General features: G+C 42.5%; 1 protein-coding gene across 4 annotated transcripts; it reads left to right on the forward strand.

The window, feature by feature from the left end:
• Positions 1-315: 315 nt before the first annotated feature.
• Positions 316-17515, forward strand: LOC126991791 (uncharacterized). Of its 4 annotated transcripts, XR_007745849.1 has the most exons (6): positions 316-402; positions 906-1040; positions 8971-9034; positions 11892-12043; positions 12666-12827; positions 17338-17515. XR_007745849.1 is itself a non-coding variant. In XM_050850462.1 (4 exons), the coding sequence occupies exons 1-4, from the start codon at positions 329-331 to the stop codon at positions 10154-10156; spliced, it is 426 nt and encodes a 141-aa protein (XP_050706419.1). In that variant the 5' UTR covers positions 322-328; the 3' UTR covers positions 10157-10344. The 4 variants fall into 4 exon arrangements, 1 of the variants encoding a protein (XP_050706419.1); XR_007745848.1 differs by lacking the exon at positions 17338-17515 and having other exon boundaries at positions 11892-12096; positions 12666-13239; XR_007745847.1 differs by lacking the exon at positions 17338-17515 and having other exon boundaries at positions 12666-13233.
• The last annotated feature ends 1028 nt before the right edge of the window (positions 17516-18543 follow it).

Raw genomic sequence — 18543 nt, forward strand, 5'->3', positions numbered from 1 at the left:
CTGTTTTTCATGCCCAAGGCAAGGCTTAGGTAGTCTTACGCTTGACAAATTAAACGGATCAATGAAAACTTTCAAAATAATAGGAATAATAATAATATGACACACACACACACACACACACACACACACACACACACACACACACACACACTAACATCCTTAGCACACACAGTAGCTAAAATAACAGTAGTAGCCTAGCACACTGACCCCCCATGACCTGACCTGACCTCTGCCGTGTGCATAACTAAACTCAATCCTCCCTGTCATCCCTGCCCTGTTGTGCCGTGTCCTCTGCTGCCCCGCGTCGCCCCGCCAGTGCCCCATCAGGATGTCATTGTCTCCAGTCATGCGGTCCAGTGAGTCGCCACTCTACCGCACGGCAATGACCCCAAGGACGTCCCGGTGAGTCAGTCCGTCTGTCAGTGAGGGACATAACCCCTGCCTGAGCTAACCCATCGCTGAGTCAGGCATTCATTATATGTGTTATTTCAAGCCATAAGAGTAGCCTAGCCTATGAGGAGGAGGAGGAGGCATCCATCAGTTTACTCAAGCATTATCTCAAGAGCATAATGTAACATAGATAATAAGGAGTCTGCAAGAGGCTGATAGGCCAACACAAGGCAGCTCCTCACTATCCATGAAATCATCTAACCTCTTCTACCCGGCCCTCACACCACCAAAGCCTTATTAACACCCCTTACTAATTAAAGCCCTTCATACATTTGTAAGCCTCCATCAAGTCTCCTCACACCCTTCGCTTTTCTAGAGAATGCAGGTTTAAATGTTTGGGTCTGTCCTCGTATGACAAGTTTCTCACCCCTAAGAGATTGTAACCCTTTTCCATATACAAACACAGGTAAACACACACACATTGACCCTTCCTGACCTGTTGTAACCCTCCACAGATCCACAGCAGGGACGTGGCCACCCCTGCCAAGTCCCTGGACACAGCCCCAAGTGTTCCCTGGTGGGCCATACTCGCTGGGCTCCTCCTCCTCCTCCTCCTCCTCCTCCTCCTCCTCACCCTGCTGCCGTGGAAGGTGAGGGAGAGAGAGAGGGACTTTGATCACTGTCCCAGGCATGGCCAGAGGAATGTTGATGATGAGGTTACCGTAGTATCTTTTTTTTCTTTCCTACTAATTCCTCCACCTCGGAAAAACTGAGCTTGTCGTCCGTGACCACACCAGTGTTACCTTAGGCTGGGATTAAGTTCATGAAAGTGTTATTCTCTCTCTCTCTCTCTCTCTCTCTCTCTCTCTCTCTCTCTCTCTCTCTCTCTCTCTCTCTCTCTCTCTCTCTCTCTCTCACACACACACACACACACACACACACACACACTTCTGGTCTGGGTCATCACTGTATCTATTCTTTCCAGTTTGTCTGAGGTACAAGTTGTTTCTGGCTGCCACAATGTCTTGGTGCTCCAGTAATATATGTCTTCCATTCCAATACTTCTTAAATCTAAACCCAAGCTCTCTTATAACTTTCCATAAAGCTGTTCTGCCACCTTGAAAGTTTATTGGGGTTTCCTTGGCTTTCTGTAGCACAGTATTCATCATCATCATTTCCAGGAGATGGCCATGGCAGAAGAGCTTCCAACTTTCTCTATCCAGACACTCCCTCCTTGCCTGCTCAAAGCTTCTCAAAGATCTTTCCCCCCTCTCCCCAACGTACTCTTGCACCCTATCCCTCCATTTCACTGGAGGTCGTCCTCTAGCATTCCCTCCCTCTCTCTCACTCACATACACCCTTCTGGTCATCTTACTCTCCTCCATTCGCTTCATGTGGCCAAACCACTTTAAAGTCTGTAGCTTCACTTCTTCCACCACTCCACACTTCTTCCCTTCACCCTGTGACACATTCCAAAACGCCTGTACACACTTTCATTACTCATTCCATCCATTCTACTCACACCACAAGCACTCCTCAAATAACTCATTTCCACTGCCTGCACTCTAGACCTCTGACTTTCATTCCAGGCCCACGTTTCACTTGCATATGTGAGGGTTGGTACTATTATTGTATTTCTCAAATCCCTCTTTACCTCCATGCTCACACTTCTGCCATTCATGATTCGTCCCAAAGACCCTACCACCCTTCTTCCTTGCAATGCCCTTTCTCTTGTCTCTCCCTCCATACCACCATGCTTACACATAACTGATCAAGATACTTAAACTCATTGACCTCCTCCATTTCTTCACCATTCAAAATTATTTTGCATTCTTTTTCACATTCAATTCCCACTCTATATGGGCATACAAAATCTACAACCTCACTTCTACTTTGCTCACAAACCATCACTTTACTTTTGTTGACATTTACTTTCAGCTTTCTCCTGTTACAGACACTATCAAAAACACTGACCAAATTTTGTAGGTCACTTTCATTTTCTGCAATGAGCACCGTGTCATCAGCAAACAGTACTGAATTCAGTACCCACTTCCTTCCCTCATCGAACAGTCTTACTCCAACTTCCCCAACTTTGCCCTTAATTTCTCTAATAACACCATCCATATAAATATTGAATAACCAAGGTGAAATGACACACCCTTGTCTTAAGCCCACTTTTATCTCAAAATGTTCACTTGTTTCTCCAGTAATTTTGACACATGCAGATGCATCCTCATAGAAAGACTTTATTGCACTAAGCAGTTTTCCTCCCACACCATAAATCTTTAAAACATCCCACAGTGCAATCCAATCGACTCTGTCATAAGCTTTTTCCAAATCCATGAAGGCAGCGTATAGTTTCTTTCCTTTTGCTATTATTTTTTCTAGTACCATCCTGAAGGCAAATATCTGATCCACACATCCCCTTCCCTTCCTGAAGCCTCCTTGCTCTTCACTGATTTTCTCTTCTGTAAGTCTTTGCACCCTCTCTATTACGACTTTTCCATATACCTTTCCGGGTATACTCAGGAGACTTCTACCTCTATAGCTCCCACATTCCCCTCTCCTGCCCTTACCTTCCCCTTGTAAACTGGGACAACGATGGCTTTCGTCCAGTCTGCTGGCACCCCCCCCCCCCCCCTCCCATGCTACCTCACATATCTTGACCATCCATTTCACGACTTCATCTCCTCCACACTTCAACATTTCTGCTGTGATTCCATCAATTCCTGCTGCCTTTCCATTTTTTAATCTTTTTATTGCCTGATTTGCTTGTTCATATGTTATAGTTCTTTCCTTATATACTCCTCCTCTACCTCTACTCAAAACTGCTGCTGTTACGGCTGCTGGACGTCCATCCTCAAAATTCATTAAGTTTTTGAAATATTCTCTCCATCTCTCTTTCACAGCTTCCCCGTCTTTCAACATCTTTCCATTCTCATCCATAACTTCATTTATTTTACTTGAGGAGATATTTTCTGCATTTCTTTCGTTTTTTCCTGTCTCCATATCTGTATTTATCCAGCTTTTCCTTAAAGTTATGCACACTCTTTGCCAATACTACATCCTCATTTGGTCTGTTCCAAACCTCCAGGTTTCTTTGCGGGAAGCTATATTTCTTTGTCTCTCAAGCATCTTCCCTTTCTCAATTGTGTTCCTGGTGTTTCTTCCTTCTCTTAGTAGTAACTAAGCTAACTAAGCTTGTTTTTGTGCTGTTAGAGATGGAGAGGCAGCTCACAAAAGGTACCAGAGCCTTTGCACTCCTGCTAACCATGATCTTTACATTTTCGCCCGAAATTGTGCAAAATCTATTCTTCAACTTACCAAAACCACTTTCATCCATGGCAAATGTCAAAACCTTGTTTTTTCTAATTCTTCCCGTGACTTCTGGCACCTAGCCAAAAATATCTCCTCCAACTTCACTTCTTCGTCATTCCCTCCACTCCTTGACCCTGACGGCAGCACTGCCGTCTCATCGTCTCATCAGCTCTCCTCCTCATACAGATAGTCTTCTACCTCTCAAATTCCGCCGCTATGTTGCCTCTCTTTCTATCTTCTATCGATATTTTCATGCTGACTGCTCTTCTGAACTTTCTAACTGCATGCCTCCCCCCCTCCCGCGGCCCCGCTGCACACGACTTTCTACTTATGCTCATCCCTATACTGTCCAAACCCCTTATGCAAGAGTCAACCAGCATCTTCACTCTTTCATCCCTCACGCTGGTAAACTCTGGAACATTCTTCCTTCATCTGTATTTCCTCCTGCCTATGACTTGAACTCTTTCAAGAGGAGGGTATCAGGACACCTCTCCTCCCGAAATTGACCTCTCTTTTTGGACACTCCTTTGACTTCTATTCAGGAGCAGTGAGTAGCGGGCTTTTTTTTTATATTTTTCTTTACGCCCTTGAACTGTCTCCTTAGTTGTAAAAAAAAAAATCTGTCTCTAAGGCTGAACTCATTATTCAAACTTTCTGTAACAACTCCACTCTGGATGATTCTGGGCATATTCCTCCTACTCATCCCCCCTCTGACTCCTTTATGCTTGTTATTAAGATTCTTGGGAATGATGTTTTCTATGCCCTCTCTGGCCTCAACTCTCAGAAGGCTTATGGACCTGATGGAGTGACTTCTGTTGTCCTTAAAAACTGTGCCTCCGTGCTGACACCCTGCCTGGTCAAACTTTTTTGTCTCTGCCTATTAACATCTACCTTTCCTTCCTGATGGAAGTACGCCTTCATACAGCCTGTGCCTAAGAAGGGTGACCGTTACAATCCCTCAAACTACCGCCCTATAGCTTTACTTTCCTGTCTATCTAAAGCTCTTGAATCAATCCTAAAGCACCTTTCCACTTCTAACCTTCTATCTGATCGCCAGTATGGGTTCCGCAAGGGGCATTCTACTGGCGATCTTCTTGCTCTCTTAACCGACTCCTGGTCATTCTCTCTTAGCCGTTTCGGTGAAACTTTTTTCAGTTGCGCTAGACATATCGAAAGCCTTCGATAGAGTCTGGCACAAGTCTTTGCTTTCTAAGCTGCCCTCTTTCGGATTCTATCCCTCTCTCTGTTCCTTTATCTCCAGTTTCCTTTCTGGCCGTTCTATCTCAGCTGTGGTAGACGGTCACTGTTCTTCCCCTAAACCTATCAACAGTGGTGTTCCACAGGGCTCTGTCTTATCACCCACTCCCTTCCTGTTATTCATCAATGATCTTCTTTCCTTAACAAACTGTCCTGTCCACTCATACGCTGATGACTCCACTCTGCATTATTCAACTTCTTTCAACAGAAGACCCTCTCAACAGGAATTACATGACTCCAGGCTGGAGGCTGCAGAACGCTTAACCTCAGACCTTGCTAGCATTTCCCATTGGGGTAAAATAAATCTTGTGTCCTTCAATGCCTCAAAAACCCAATTTCCCCACCTATCAAGTCGACACAATCTTCCAAACACCTATCCCCTATTCTTCAACAACACCCAGCTGTCACCTTCTTCAACACTAAATATCCTCGGTCTATCCATAACTCAAAATCTGACCTGGAAACTTCACATCTCCTCTCTTACTAAATCAGCTTCCTTGAGGTTGGGCGTTCTGTATCGTCTCCGCCAGTTCTTCTCCCCTGCACAGTTGCTGTCCATATACAGGGGCCTTGTCCGCCCTCGTATGGAGTTTGCATCTCACGTGTGGGGGGGCTCCACTCACACAGCTCTCTTGGACAGAGTGAAGGCTAAGGCTCTTCATATCACAGCTCTCCTCTTACTGATAGTCTTCTACCTCTTAAATTCTTCTATCGATATTTTCATGCTGACTGCTCTTCTGAACCTGCTAACTGCATGCCTCCCCCCCTCCCGCGGCCTCGCCACGCGACTTTCTACTCATGCTCATCCCTATACTGTCCAAACCCCTTATGCAAGAGTTAACCAGCATCTTCACTCTTTCATCCCTCACGCTGGTAATCTCTGGAACAATCTTCCTTCATCTGTTTTTCCTCCTGCCTACGACTTGAACTCTTTCAAGAGGAGGGTATCGGGACACCTCTCCTCCCGAAATTGACTTCTCTTTTGGCTACTCCTCTGTACTCTTTTTAGGAACAGTGAGCAGCGGGCTTTGTTTTTCATCATTTTTTTTTCTTATGCCCATGAACTGTCTTCTTTGCTGTAAAAAAAAAAAATAAATAAATAAAATCCTCATTGTCTACTTCTTCCATTTTAATCAATAATTTATGAGGCGGTGGCTGAATGGATAGCGAGACGGCCCCGTGTTCAGGAGGACGCGAGTTCAATCCCCGCCCGGTGCCACCAAGCTGGGATTTTTCAGCCGCCGCCGAGTGGCCTAAAACTACCCACATGCTGTCCAGAAGACCACCTATCAACCCGGACTCTAGATTCTAGTATCAAAGATGAGCTCTGGGAGGGCAGCATGAGCCAATGCAAGATGGCGCCACTATAAACACTCGCCTGCGCCAGAACGGGCTGGGCCGACCATCAGGCTCCACGGTAAAGAAGCCTTGGACCGACCATCAGGATCCACCGAGAAGAAGCCTACCGGCGCAATAGGCCGTGACGTAAAAAAGAAAAAAAAAGTCTCCCCTTTCTCTTCCTTGTTCCAGTGTTGGCAGGTCCATTTCCTTTAATCTTTCTTCATATGACAATCCCTCCAGTTCTGGAACCATTTTCGTTGCAATCCTTTGTGTTCTTTCTAGTTTTTTTATGTGTTTCTTCTTATGGGGAGACCACACCGCCTCCACAATTTTGTTTTGTTTTTACAACAAAGGAGGCAGCTCAAGGGCACAAAAAAAAGGAAACAACAATAATAAAAAAACCCGCTACTCGCTGCTCCCACAAAAAGAATCAAAAGAGGTGTCCAAAAGCAAGGTCAATTTCGGGAGGAGAGATGTCCTGATACCCTCCTCTTGAAAGAGTTCAAGTCGTAGGCAGGAGGAAATACAGATGAAGGAAGATTGTTCCAGAGTTTACCGGCGTGAGGGATGAAAGAGTGAAGATGCTGGTTAACTCTTGCATAAGGGGTTTGGACAGTATAGGGATGAGCATGAGTAGAAAGTCGTGTGCAGCGGGGCCGCGGGAGGGGGGGAGGCATGCAGTTAGCAAGTTCAGAAGAACAGTCAGCGTGGAAATATCGATAGAAGATAGAAAGAGAGGCAACATCGCGACGGAATTTAAGAGGTAGAAGACTATCAGTAGGAGGAGGAGAGCTGATGAGACGAAGAGCCTTAGCCTCCACTCTGTCCAGAAGAGCTGTGTGAGTGGAGCCCCCCCACACATGAGATGCATACTCCATACGAGGGCGGACAAGGCCCCTGTATATGGATAGCAACTGTGCGGGGGAGAAGAACTGGCGGAGACGATACAGAACGCCCAACCCCGAGGAAGCTGATTTAGCGAGAGAGGAGATGTGAAGTTTCCAGTTGAGATTTTGAGTAAAGGAAAGACCGAGGATGTTTAATGTTGAAGAAGCTGAGTGTTGTCGAAGAATAGGGGATAAGTGTTTGGAAGATTGTGTCGAGTTGATAGGTGGAGAAATTGAGTTTTTGAGGCATTGAAGGACACAAGGTTCCTTCAGCCCCAATCGGAAATGATAGCAAGGTCTGAGGTTAAGCGTTCTGCAGCCTCCAGTCTGGAGTCGTGTATATGCATATTCCAATTTTGGTCTAATCATAGTGGTTATATTCTTTTCCATCATATCCTTATCCTTGTAGTGGAATGCTAATCCTATATTTCTTACCATTCTATTCATATCTCTGAATACCCTATTAACATGACTCTCAGGCTGTTGATTATCTTGTATTGTCACTCCCAGATCTCTCTCTTCTTGAACTTTTTTTTAATATTTCTCCATCTCCCATTCTGTATGTTCATTTTGGTCTCCCTTCACTCTTTTCCCATTTCCATTACATGACATTTATTCACATTGAATTCCATCTCCCATTTCATACTCCAGTCCCAGATCTTATTCAGGTCCTCTTGCGAAATTTCAGTCTTTACTGTTTCTTATATGTCTCAGCAATTTCCCAATGTCTGCAAACAGGCTCATGTAACTGCTTACTTTCTCCGGCATAACATTTATATATACCAGGAAAAGTATTGCTGCCAATACTGATCCTTGAGGCACTCCACTCTCTACAATTATCCTTTCCGATTTCATGTCCTTTACCACTGTGTGTATTTAGGAAATTGGATAGCCTTACTATTTTTTGTGGTAGATTCTGGTGTTTATTTAAGAAATTGGGTAGCCAAACTATTTTTTGTGGTAGATTTTGGTGTTTATTTAAGAAATTGGGTAGCCAAACTATTTTTTGTGGTAGATTTTGGTGTTTATTTAAGTAATCAGGTAGCCAAACTATTTTTTGTGGTAGATTTTGGTGTTTATTTAAGTAATCAGGTAGCCAAACTATTTTTTGTGGTAGATTTTGGTGTGTATTTAAGTAATCAGGTAGCCAAACTATTTTTTGTGGTAGATTTTGGTGTTTATTTAAGTAATCAGGTAGCCAAACTATTTTTTGTGGTAGATTTTGGTGTTTATTTAAGTAATCAGGTAGCCAAACTCAGGCAGCTGTTTCTGGCGCCAAACACCAGCTTATTTCAACATCCTCCCCCACTATCCTAAACCTCTGTCTGAATACACTGCAGCCCAAAAAATCTAACCTAACTCACCCTGGCATGAATAACATAACAGGGGGCCTTGTCACCCCCCCCCCCTGTCTTCACATATCATCTGAGAAAGGGGAATAAATTTAAGCTAACCTAAGCTAATGTAGCCCCAGACATTTAAGACTATGGGCCGCTTCACAGTCACTTTGTTTGTTTTGATCGTTACCAATGGCCGCTATAGTATTTCCGTGTCAAACTGGCCGATGGGGTGGTAGTGGCGGCTGCGGGGTTAGCCTAGCCCAGCACCTTGGCACACACACTCAACACCTCTCGCTTCCCCTGCTGCCGCCACTCCCCTGTAGGCCAGTTTCACGTGGAACACTATAGCGTTGATCGCCGCCATTGGTAGCGATCAAAACAAACAAAGTGACTGTGAAAGCGGCTCTATGGACACAACTCTTCTTCTTCTTCCACAGGTGTCGGGTTCCTGCACAGGTGAACCAAGATGGAGTCATGGCTTTGGGGCGGCTTGCTAAACAGGTACGTGTGTATGTGTGTGTGTGTGTGTGTGTGTGTGTGTTTACCTGTTGTGTAAGAAAGTGAAGGCTTTCAGGTTTATTTTACCCCCACACACACACAAAAAAAAAAAAAAAATGGACATATAAAATGGGAGATGGTGAAATATTAAAGAAAGTACATGAAGAGAAAGATCTGGGAGTAATAATGCAAGATAACAAACAGCCTGAGTCTGAGAGTCATGTTAATCGGATATTCGGTGATATGTATAACATGGTGAGAAATATAGGAATAGCATTCCACTACATGGATAAGGATATGATGAAAAAATTCATTACCACTGTGATCAGACCAAAATTGGAACATGCGGAGGCAGTGTGGTCTCCCCATAAGAAGAAACAAAGAAACTAGAAAGAACACAAAGGATGGCAACAAAAATGGTTCCAGAGCTGGAGGGATTGACATATGAGGAAAGACTTGCCAACACTAGAACAAAGAAGAGAAAGGGGAGACCTAATACAAATCTATAGATTGTTGAGCAAAATGGAAGAAGTAGATAACGGTGAGTTACTACTGAGAGAAGGAATTACCACCAGGAACACAAGAGGACATCGTAGAAAATTGAGGAAGGGAAGATGCTTGAGAGACAAAGAAATATAGCTTCCCACAAAGAAATAAAGAGGTTTGGAACAGACTAAGTGAGGATGTAGTATCGGCGAGGAGTGTGCAAAGCTTTAAGGAAAAGTTGGACAAATATAAATACGGAGACAGGACCACACGAGCGTAAAGCCCAGGCCCTGTAAAACTACAAATAGGTAAATACAACTAGGTAAATACATACACTTAACTTCCGCTGACCCACACTGCAAGCTGAAAACATCTAAACTAACCCGAACGTGAACATAATTTACCTAATACACTTTATTTATTTATTTATGTATTATTATTTTTTTTTCCCTAACACTTAACCTCTTGACTGTGGATTTCCTACAGTCCGACCTCACCAAGCTACAGGAATGGAACAAAAAGTGTCTACGGCTACAATTCAGTCAAGAAAAATGTCAAGTCCTGCACCTTGGGAGGGGATATCCAGCACACCAATACCACATGGGAAACACTCTACTATCCACCACAGAGGCAGAGTAAGACCTGGGAGTATATGTTACCAGGCTACCAGTGAAGGGATATCCAGCACACCAATACCACATGGGAAACACTCCACTATCCACCACAGAGGCAGAGTAAGACCTGGGAGTATATGTTACCAGGCTACCAGTGAAGGGATATCCAGCACACCAATACCACATGGGAAACACTCCACTATCCACCACAGAGGCAGAGTAAGACCTGGGAGTATATGTAACTAGGCTACCAGTGAAGGGATATCCAGCACACCAATACCACATGGGAAACACTCCACTATCCACCACAGAGGCAGAGTAAGACCTGGGAGTGTATGTTACCAGGCTACCAGTGAAGGGATATCCAGCACACCAATACCACATGGTAAACACTCCACTATCCACCACAGAGGCAGAGTAAGACCTGGGAGTGTATGTTACCAGGCTACCAGTGAAGGGATATCCAGCACACCAATGCCACATGGGAAACACTCCACTATCCACCACAGAGACAGACCTGGGACTATTATGTTACCAGGCTACCAGTGAAGGCAAAGTCCCTGACAATCGCAGCGGACGGGTTAACTTTGGTTGGCTACACCGCATGCCAAAAACTTTTAAACTAACTTAACGTAACCTATCGAACAGACTTCCTTGACTCCCCCATCGTTTTCGCATTTTTTTTTTTTTTTATTTGTTATTTGTACGCCCGAGCCCACAGTGCTGTTAGGCTTTCTTTTTTATGGGCCTGGTGGTCGGTCCGAGCCCATCTTGGCACAGGCAAGTGTTTATAGTGGGGCCATCTATTCTCAATTAAAATCTATTCTCGATCCTCTTTGTTTTCTAATTTAATCTGAGCATACTGAATTAACCCGTCCACTGTGGTTGGCAAGGATTTTGCCCTCACTTGTAGCCTGGTAATATACAGTCCCAGGTCTTTCTCTGGCTCTGTGGTGGATAGTGGAGTGTTTCCCATGTGGTATTTGTGTGCTGGATATCCCTCCACTGGTAGCCTGGTAACATATTATGGGCCCAGGTCTTTCCCTGGCTCTGTGGTGGATAGTGGAGTGTTTCCCATGTGGTATTGGTGTGCTGGATATCCCTTCACTGGTAGCCTGGTAACATATGGTCCCAGGTCTTACTATGGCTCTGTGGTGGATAGTTGAGTGTTTCCCATGTGGTATTGGTGTGCTGGATATCCCCTCCCAAGGTGCAGGACTTTACATTTTTCTTCATTGAATTGTAGCAGACAGTTTTGGTCCATTCCTGTAGCTTGGGGAGGTATTCTGGTAGGAAATCCCCAGTCAAGGGGTCACACTGCCCTAACCTAACGTAACCTCCTTAATGGGAAACTTTGAACCCCACGACCCCTCGTTTCCACACTTAATCTGAGCATGCCAAATTAAATCAAACTAACTTAACCTAACGTAACCTCCTTAATGGGAGACTTTGAACCCCACGACCCCTCGTTTCCACACTTAATCTGAGCATGCCAAATTAAATCAAACTAACTTAACCTAACGTAACCTAATGTAACCTGACTAATGTCTTTTTTTGTTCGCCCCTTCAACTCGCCCTGTTTTCACATTTCATCTCAGGCCTGTACTTTTGTCAGCTTTTGGGGGGCTAGAGGGCATCATACGCATCTCTCTCTCTCTCTCTCTCTCTCTCTCTCTCTCTCTCTCTCTCCTCTCTCTCTCTCTCTCTCTCTCTCTCTCTCTCTCTCTCACCAAAAAAAAATAAAGTCCCCACATCCACAGGTCAGATGAGCCACAACGTGCGCAGGTCACAACAGGTCACCACATGCAGGTCGGAGGTCACACAGCCACCGTCCATGACCTGACCCCTAAGAGTGGATACCAGCTGTCTGGAGTGGACACAGAAGTGGATTCCTTACAGCATCGGGACTCCTGTAAGAGGAGACATAGGAAGCATAGCTGTGGAGGAGGAGGAGGAGGAGGAAGGGTTAGTAGAGGCATGGAAGAAAAGAAAGACAAAATAAGAAAATGAGAGAGAGAGAGATACACTTATATATATATATATATATATATATATATATATATATATATATATATATATATATATATATATATATATATATATATATATATATATATATATATATATATATATATATATATATATATATATATATATATATATATATATATATATATATATATATATATATATATATATATATATATATATATATATATATATATATATATATATATATATATATATATATATATATATATATATATATATATATATATATATATATATATATATATATATATATATATATATATATATATATATATATATATATATATATATATTTCATATTTAGAATTATTTCCTTCTTCCCTCCCTTTCCTCCTCCTCCTCCTCTTTATATTTTTTCTTTCCTTATAATATAAATTTTCTTTTCTTCTTCAACCTCCCCCTTCCCTTCCCTTCCTTCCTTCCCTCCCCTCCCTTCACCCATCCCCCCCAACCCCCCTCCTAACCCCTCCCTTACCCCATAGGTCAAGATCTCGGTCACCCTCGGAGTCTCGTCACTGGCAACTTCCCGAGGAGCTGCGTCTGTGCGTCACACTCCACCTCCAAGCTAACCCAGGACTGTCCCAGGCTGAGCTGCATGACATAACCTATACTAAGATCGAACCCGCCTGCAACCTCAAGATCAAGTACGGGTCACCCAAGCCTAGGAGACAGAGTAGCCCTCGCCGATCTAAGAGGTGGGTGATTGCGGCTGATTGGGGTCTGAAGAGGCTGTTTTTAGGGGCGAGAGGGCAGGGATAAGACTGTAAGGTTACTATCAGTGCTGAGAGACAAAAAATGTGAAGGGTAATTTTTGGGGCTGATTTCGGTGCCTGAGGGGGCTGAAAGGAGTAGAGGGGAAGGAAAGGGGCTGAGAAGGAGTCGTCAGGTCGCTATGGGTTTAAGAACAGGCTGGTTTGGGGCTTTTTAGGGGGCTGATTTCGGGCTGCGAGTGTAAGGCCGCGGGCACACAGAAAGTGAGAAAGCTAGCGAGAGCTGCAAGGCGAGTTTCTGTGGCCATACTCACTCTGGAATAGCTTAAGTTAGGTTAGCATTTTTTTTTTTAATTATTATTTTGGTGTAATGTCTCTCATGCATCTTCCTTTCTCTCTCTCTCTCTCTCTCTCTCTCTCTCTCTCTCTCTCTCTCTCTCTCTCTCTCTCTCTCTCTCTCTCTCTCTCTCTCTCTCTCTCTCTCTCTCTCTCTCTCTCTCTCTCTCTCTCTCTCTCTTACATCTAAGGATGCGGCTCAAGGGCAACAAAAAGATTACAAAAAAGCCCGCTACTCGCCGCTCCCACAAAAGTAAAAAGTACAGGGTAGCCAAAAGAGAGGTCAATGTCGAGTGGAAAGGTGTCTTGATACACTTCTTGAAAGAGGTCAAGTCCTAGGCAGGAGGAAATACAGAAGAAGGAAGGCTATTCCAGAGTTTACCAGTGAAGGGGGATGAAAGAATGGAGATGCTGGTTAACTCTTGCATAAGGGGACTCGTTATCTACTTCTTCCATTTTATTTCACAATTCGTACATTAGTATTAGTATTAGGCATTTACCTAGTGTACCTAGTTGTGAAATACAGGAAAAGAGCCGTATTAGGCTCGTGCTGTCCCGTCTCTATAACGCTTATTATCCAGTTTGGCTTTAAATTCATGAATCGTTTTTGCACGCACAGTCTCCTCGTCGAGTCCGTTCCATGTTGTTGTGCTTCTGTATGGAAAACTGTATTTATTGACGTCTCTCCTACAGTCGCTCTTCTTCAATTTCTTACTATTCCCTCTTGTCACACTTCTGTCACATACCACTAAATCTTCCGTCCAATTTCTCCAATCCCTCTTGTATCCTGTATTAGTTCCCCTCTCTCCTTCTCTCCAGTGTTGTAAGTCCCAATTTCTCCAGTCTTTCTTCATAACCCCCCGGTCCCACAGAGCCCGAATCGGTCCCGAATTTGAAATTTTCAAATTCGGGTTGAATTCGGCTAGCTTCGGGAGCTTCGTAGTACTTCGTGAATCAAATCGGCGTCAATTCGGGTTCAAAAACACTTCGGGAGAAAAATTTCAACGTGCGCAAATTTTCCCCCCAAATTCAGAAGCCGTCCCGAAGTGATAAGAAATCGGCGTGTTTCTGTGTACTTCATAGTACTTCATAGTGTTTTGGTGTACTTCATAGTACTTCATAGTGTTTTGGTGTACTTCATAGTACTTCATAGTGTTTTGGTGTACTTCATAGTACTTCATAGTGTTTTGGTGTACTTCATAGTACTTCATAGTGTTTTGGTGTACTTCATAGTACTTCATAGTGTTTTGGTGTACTTCATAGTACTTCATAGTGTTTTGGTGTACTTCATAGTACTTCATAGTGTTTCGGTGTACTTCATAGTACTTCATAGTGTTTTGGTGTACTTCATAGTACTTCATAGTGTTTCGGTGTACTTCATAGTGTTTTGGTGTACTTCATAGTACTTCATAGTGTTTTGGTGTACTTCATAGTGTTTTGGTGTACTTCATAGTACTTCATAGTGTTTCGGTGTACTTCATAGTACTTCATAGTGTTTTGGTGTACTTCATAGTACTTCATAGTGTTTTGGTGTACTTCATAGTACTTCATAGTGTTTCGGTGTACTTCATAGTGTTTTGGTGTACTTCATAGTACTTCATAGTGTTTTGGTGTACTTCATAGTACTTCATAGTGTTTTGGTGTACTTCATAGTACTTCATAGTGTTTTGGTGTACTTCATAGTACTTCATAGTGTTTTGGTGTACTTCATAGTGTTTTGGTGTACTTCATAGTGTTTTGGTGTACTTCATAGTACTTCATAGTGTTTTGGTGTACTTCATAGTGTTTTGGTGTACTTCATAGTGTTTTGGTGTACTTCATAGTACTTCATAGTGTTTTGGTGTACTTCATAGTACTTCATAGTGTTTTGGTGTACTTCATAGTGTTTTGGTGTACTTCATAGTGTTTTGGTGTACTTCATAGTACTTCATAGTGTTTTGGTGTACTTCATAGTACTTCATAGTGTTTTGGTGTACTTCATAGTGTTTCGGTGTACTTCATAGTACTTCATAGTGTTTTGGTGTACTTCATAGTACTTCGTAGTGTTTTGGTGTACTTCATAGTGTTTCGGTGTACTTCATAGTGTTTTGATGTACTTCATAGTACTTCGTAGTGTTTTGGTGTACTTCATAGTACTTCATAGTGTTTTGGTGTACTTCATAGTGTTTTGGTGTACTTCATAGTACTTCATAGTGTTTCGGTGTACTTCATAATACTTCATAGTGTTTCGGTGTACTTCATAGTACTTCATAGTGTTTTGATGTACTTCATAGTGTTTTGGTGTACTTCATAGTGTTTTGGTGTACTTCATAGTGTTTTGGTGTACTTCATAGTGTTTTGGTGTACTTCATAGTGTTTTGGTGTACTTCATAGTACTTCATAGTGTTTTGGTGTACTTCATAGTACTTCATAGTGTTTTGGTGTACTTCATAGTACTTCATAGTGTTTTGGTGTACTTCATAGTGTTTCGGTGTACTTCATAGTACTTCATAGTGTTTTGGTGTACTTCATAGTACTTCATAGTGTTTTGGTGTACTTCATAGTACTTCATAGTGTTTTGGTGTACTTCATAGTACTTCATAGTGTTTTGGTGTACTTCATAGTACTTCATAGTGTTTTGGTGTACTTCATAGTGATTAATAGTACTTCATAGTGTTTTGGTGTACTTCATAGTACTTCATAGTGTTTTGGTGTACTTCATAGTACTTCATAGTGTTTTGGTGTACTTCATAGTACTTCATAGTGTTTTGGTGTACTTCATAGTACTTCATAGTGTTTTGGTGTACTTCATAGTACTTCATAGTGGTTTGGTGTACTTCATAGTGTTTCAGTGTACTTCATAGTGTTTTGGTGTACTTATAGTACTTCATAGTGTTTTGTGCTTCATAGTACTTCATAGTGTTTGGTGTACTTCATAGTACTTCATAGTGTTTTGGTGTACTTCATAGTACTTCATAGTGTTTTGGTGTACTTCATAGTACTTCATAGTGTTTTGGTGTACTTCATAGTACTTCATAGTGTTTTGGTGTACTTCATAGTACTTCATAGTGTTTCAGTGTACTTCATAGTACTTCATAGTGTTTTGGTGTACTTCATAGTGTTTGGTGTACTTCATAGTGTTTTGGTGTACTTCATAGTGTTTTGGTGTACTTCATAGTACTTCATAGTGTTTTGGTGTACTTCATAGTACTTCATAGTGTTTTGGTGTACTTCATAGTGTTTTGGTGTACTTCATAGTACTTCATAGTGTTTCGGTGTGCATAGTACTTCATAGTGTTTTGGTGTACTTCATAGTACTTCATAGTGTTTTGGTGTACTTCATAGTACTTCATAGTGTTTTGGTGTACTTCATAGTACTTCATAGTGTTTTGGTGTACTTCATAGTACTTCATAGTGTTTTGGTGTACTTCATAGTGTTTTGGTGTACTTCATAGTACTTCATAGTGTTTTGGTGTACTTCATAGTACTTCATAGTGTTTTGGTGTACTTCATAGTACTTCATAGTGTTTTGGTGTACTTCATAGTACTTCATAGTGTTTTGGTGTACTTCATAGTACTTCATAGTACTTCATAGTGTTTTGGTGTACTTCATAGTATTTCATAGTGTTTTGGTGTACTTCATAGTGTTTTGGTGTACTTCATAGTACTTCATAGTGTTTTGGTGTACTTCAATGTACTTCATAGTGTTTCGGTGTACTTCATAGTACTTCATAGTGTTTTGGTGTACTTCATAGTGTTTTGGTGTACTTCATAGTGTTTTGGTGTACTTCATAGTACTTCATAGTGTTTTGGTGTACTTCATAGTGTTTTGGTGTACTTCATAGTACTTCATAGTGTTTTGGTGTACTTCATAGTGTTTTGGTGTACTTCATAGTGTTTTGGTGTACTTCATAGTGTTTTGGTGTACTTCATAGTGTTTTGGTGTACTTCATAGTACTTCATAGTGTGTTGGTGTACTTCATAGTGTTTTGGTGTACTTCACAGTACTTCAAAGTGTTTTGGTGTACTTCATAGTATTTCGTAGTGTTTTGGTGTACTTCGTAGTAGTCAATTCGGCGTAGTTAGGGAGAGAAACAGGCCCCAATTCCGTGTACTTCTCTCCCCGAAGCACCCCAAGTCACGCCGAAGTACCCCGAGCTACCCCCGATTTACACCGAAGGACTACAAATTGTATCTCTAAGCAGCCGAATTTTCGTCCCGAAGTACGCCGATTAACACCGAACAACGACGGAACTACTAGGAAGTGCATCCCGAGACACCCCGAAGCACACCGAAGTACTACAAAGTCGGGTAAGGTGGGGAAGATGGCTTCCTAGTAGGTGAAAGGCCCCCCTTGGTTTTGTCTTTCTTTCTTTCTTTTCTCAAGCAGTCACATGATCAAGCAGGCAACGCCAACTCTCTGTGCTCACAGGAACTACTGGACTAAACAATGGACAGTTGCTCTGGCCACAAGGGGACATTTCTTCTTTTTGACTAATTTCTCGTAAGTTTTCAGTGATTTTAATGATACCTAATTAACGACAAAGAACTGTAGAGTTAGCCTGATAGCTATGGATAGTTGCTCTAAGATGTCTAGACCATATTGCATGTGATTATACTCTGCCTACTTACTTGTAGGAAAGATGGTGACATTTTGTGTATATATGAGTTGCCGGGGTAAGAGGCCCCCTGTGCCTTTGGGGTAAGTTGCCCACAGGGAGGCCTTTTACCCCACATGTGGGCCTTTTACCGCATTATCAGCAAATTGGCAAATGGCTTTGTTTGGTGTGTGGGGAACCATTTGCTAATAGCAGACCTTCAGAAAAATGGGTCCAATGTCGGGATTGTAGAAATTGGCCACATTCCGTTTACCATTACCGTTGATGAGGTTTCAGGCCCCGGTCCGCCGCCGTGGCAGCGCTCCACATGGCCGCTAACATTACAACAGTAATATTAGCACCTAAAGTTGTCCTCAATCCTCATATTTGTTAAGTCGTAGTATTTAGTGAATAAGTGAGTCTTCAGCGCTTTCTCGAAGATTGCCAGACTGTCACTGTTCGTAACATCCCGGGTAACTCATTATAGAGCCGCGGGTCACTCTTCTCAAATGCTCTGAAACCCAGTTCCAGGTTGACCCTGGGCTCATAGAGTCTATACTGTTCTGCACTGTGTCTCAGTGACATGGTGGTGTCCAAATGAAAATCCTTTGGAATATTTCTCAAATATCCAGGTTTACCAAGTCGCGTTGCTTGATAAGTCAAGACAAATATTTTGTAGACTATGCGTGCCTTGATATGTAACCAATGCAAGTCTGTGAGTGCAGGTGTTATTCTCT

The sequence above is a fragment of the Eriocheir sinensis genome, unplaced genomic scaffold, assembly GCF_024679095.1.
Source record: "Eriocheir sinensis breed Jianghai 21 unplaced genomic scaffold, ASM2467909v1 Scaffold340, whole genome shotgun sequence".
In the NCBI taxonomy this organism is placed as follows: domain Eukaryota; kingdom Metazoa; phylum Arthropoda; class Malacostraca; order Decapoda; family Varunidae; genus Eriocheir; species Eriocheir sinensis.

What these genes read in the sequence shown, in the direction of transcription:
- LOC126991791 (XM_050850462.1), top strand. Translation starts at nt 329, where the DNA reads ATGTCATTGTCTCCAGTCATGCGGTCCAGTGAGTCGCCACTCTACCGC. An exon ending in ATGACCCCAAGGACGTCCCG is followed by an intron (nt 403 to 905) that starts GTGAGTCAGTCC and finishes AACCCTCCACAG; the next exon opens with ATCCACAGCAGGGACGTGGC. An exon ending in TCACCCTGCTGCCGTGGAAG is followed by an intron (nt 1,041 to 8,970) that starts GTGAGGGAGAGA and finishes CTTCTTCCACAG; the next exon opens with GTGTCGGGTTCCTGCACAGG.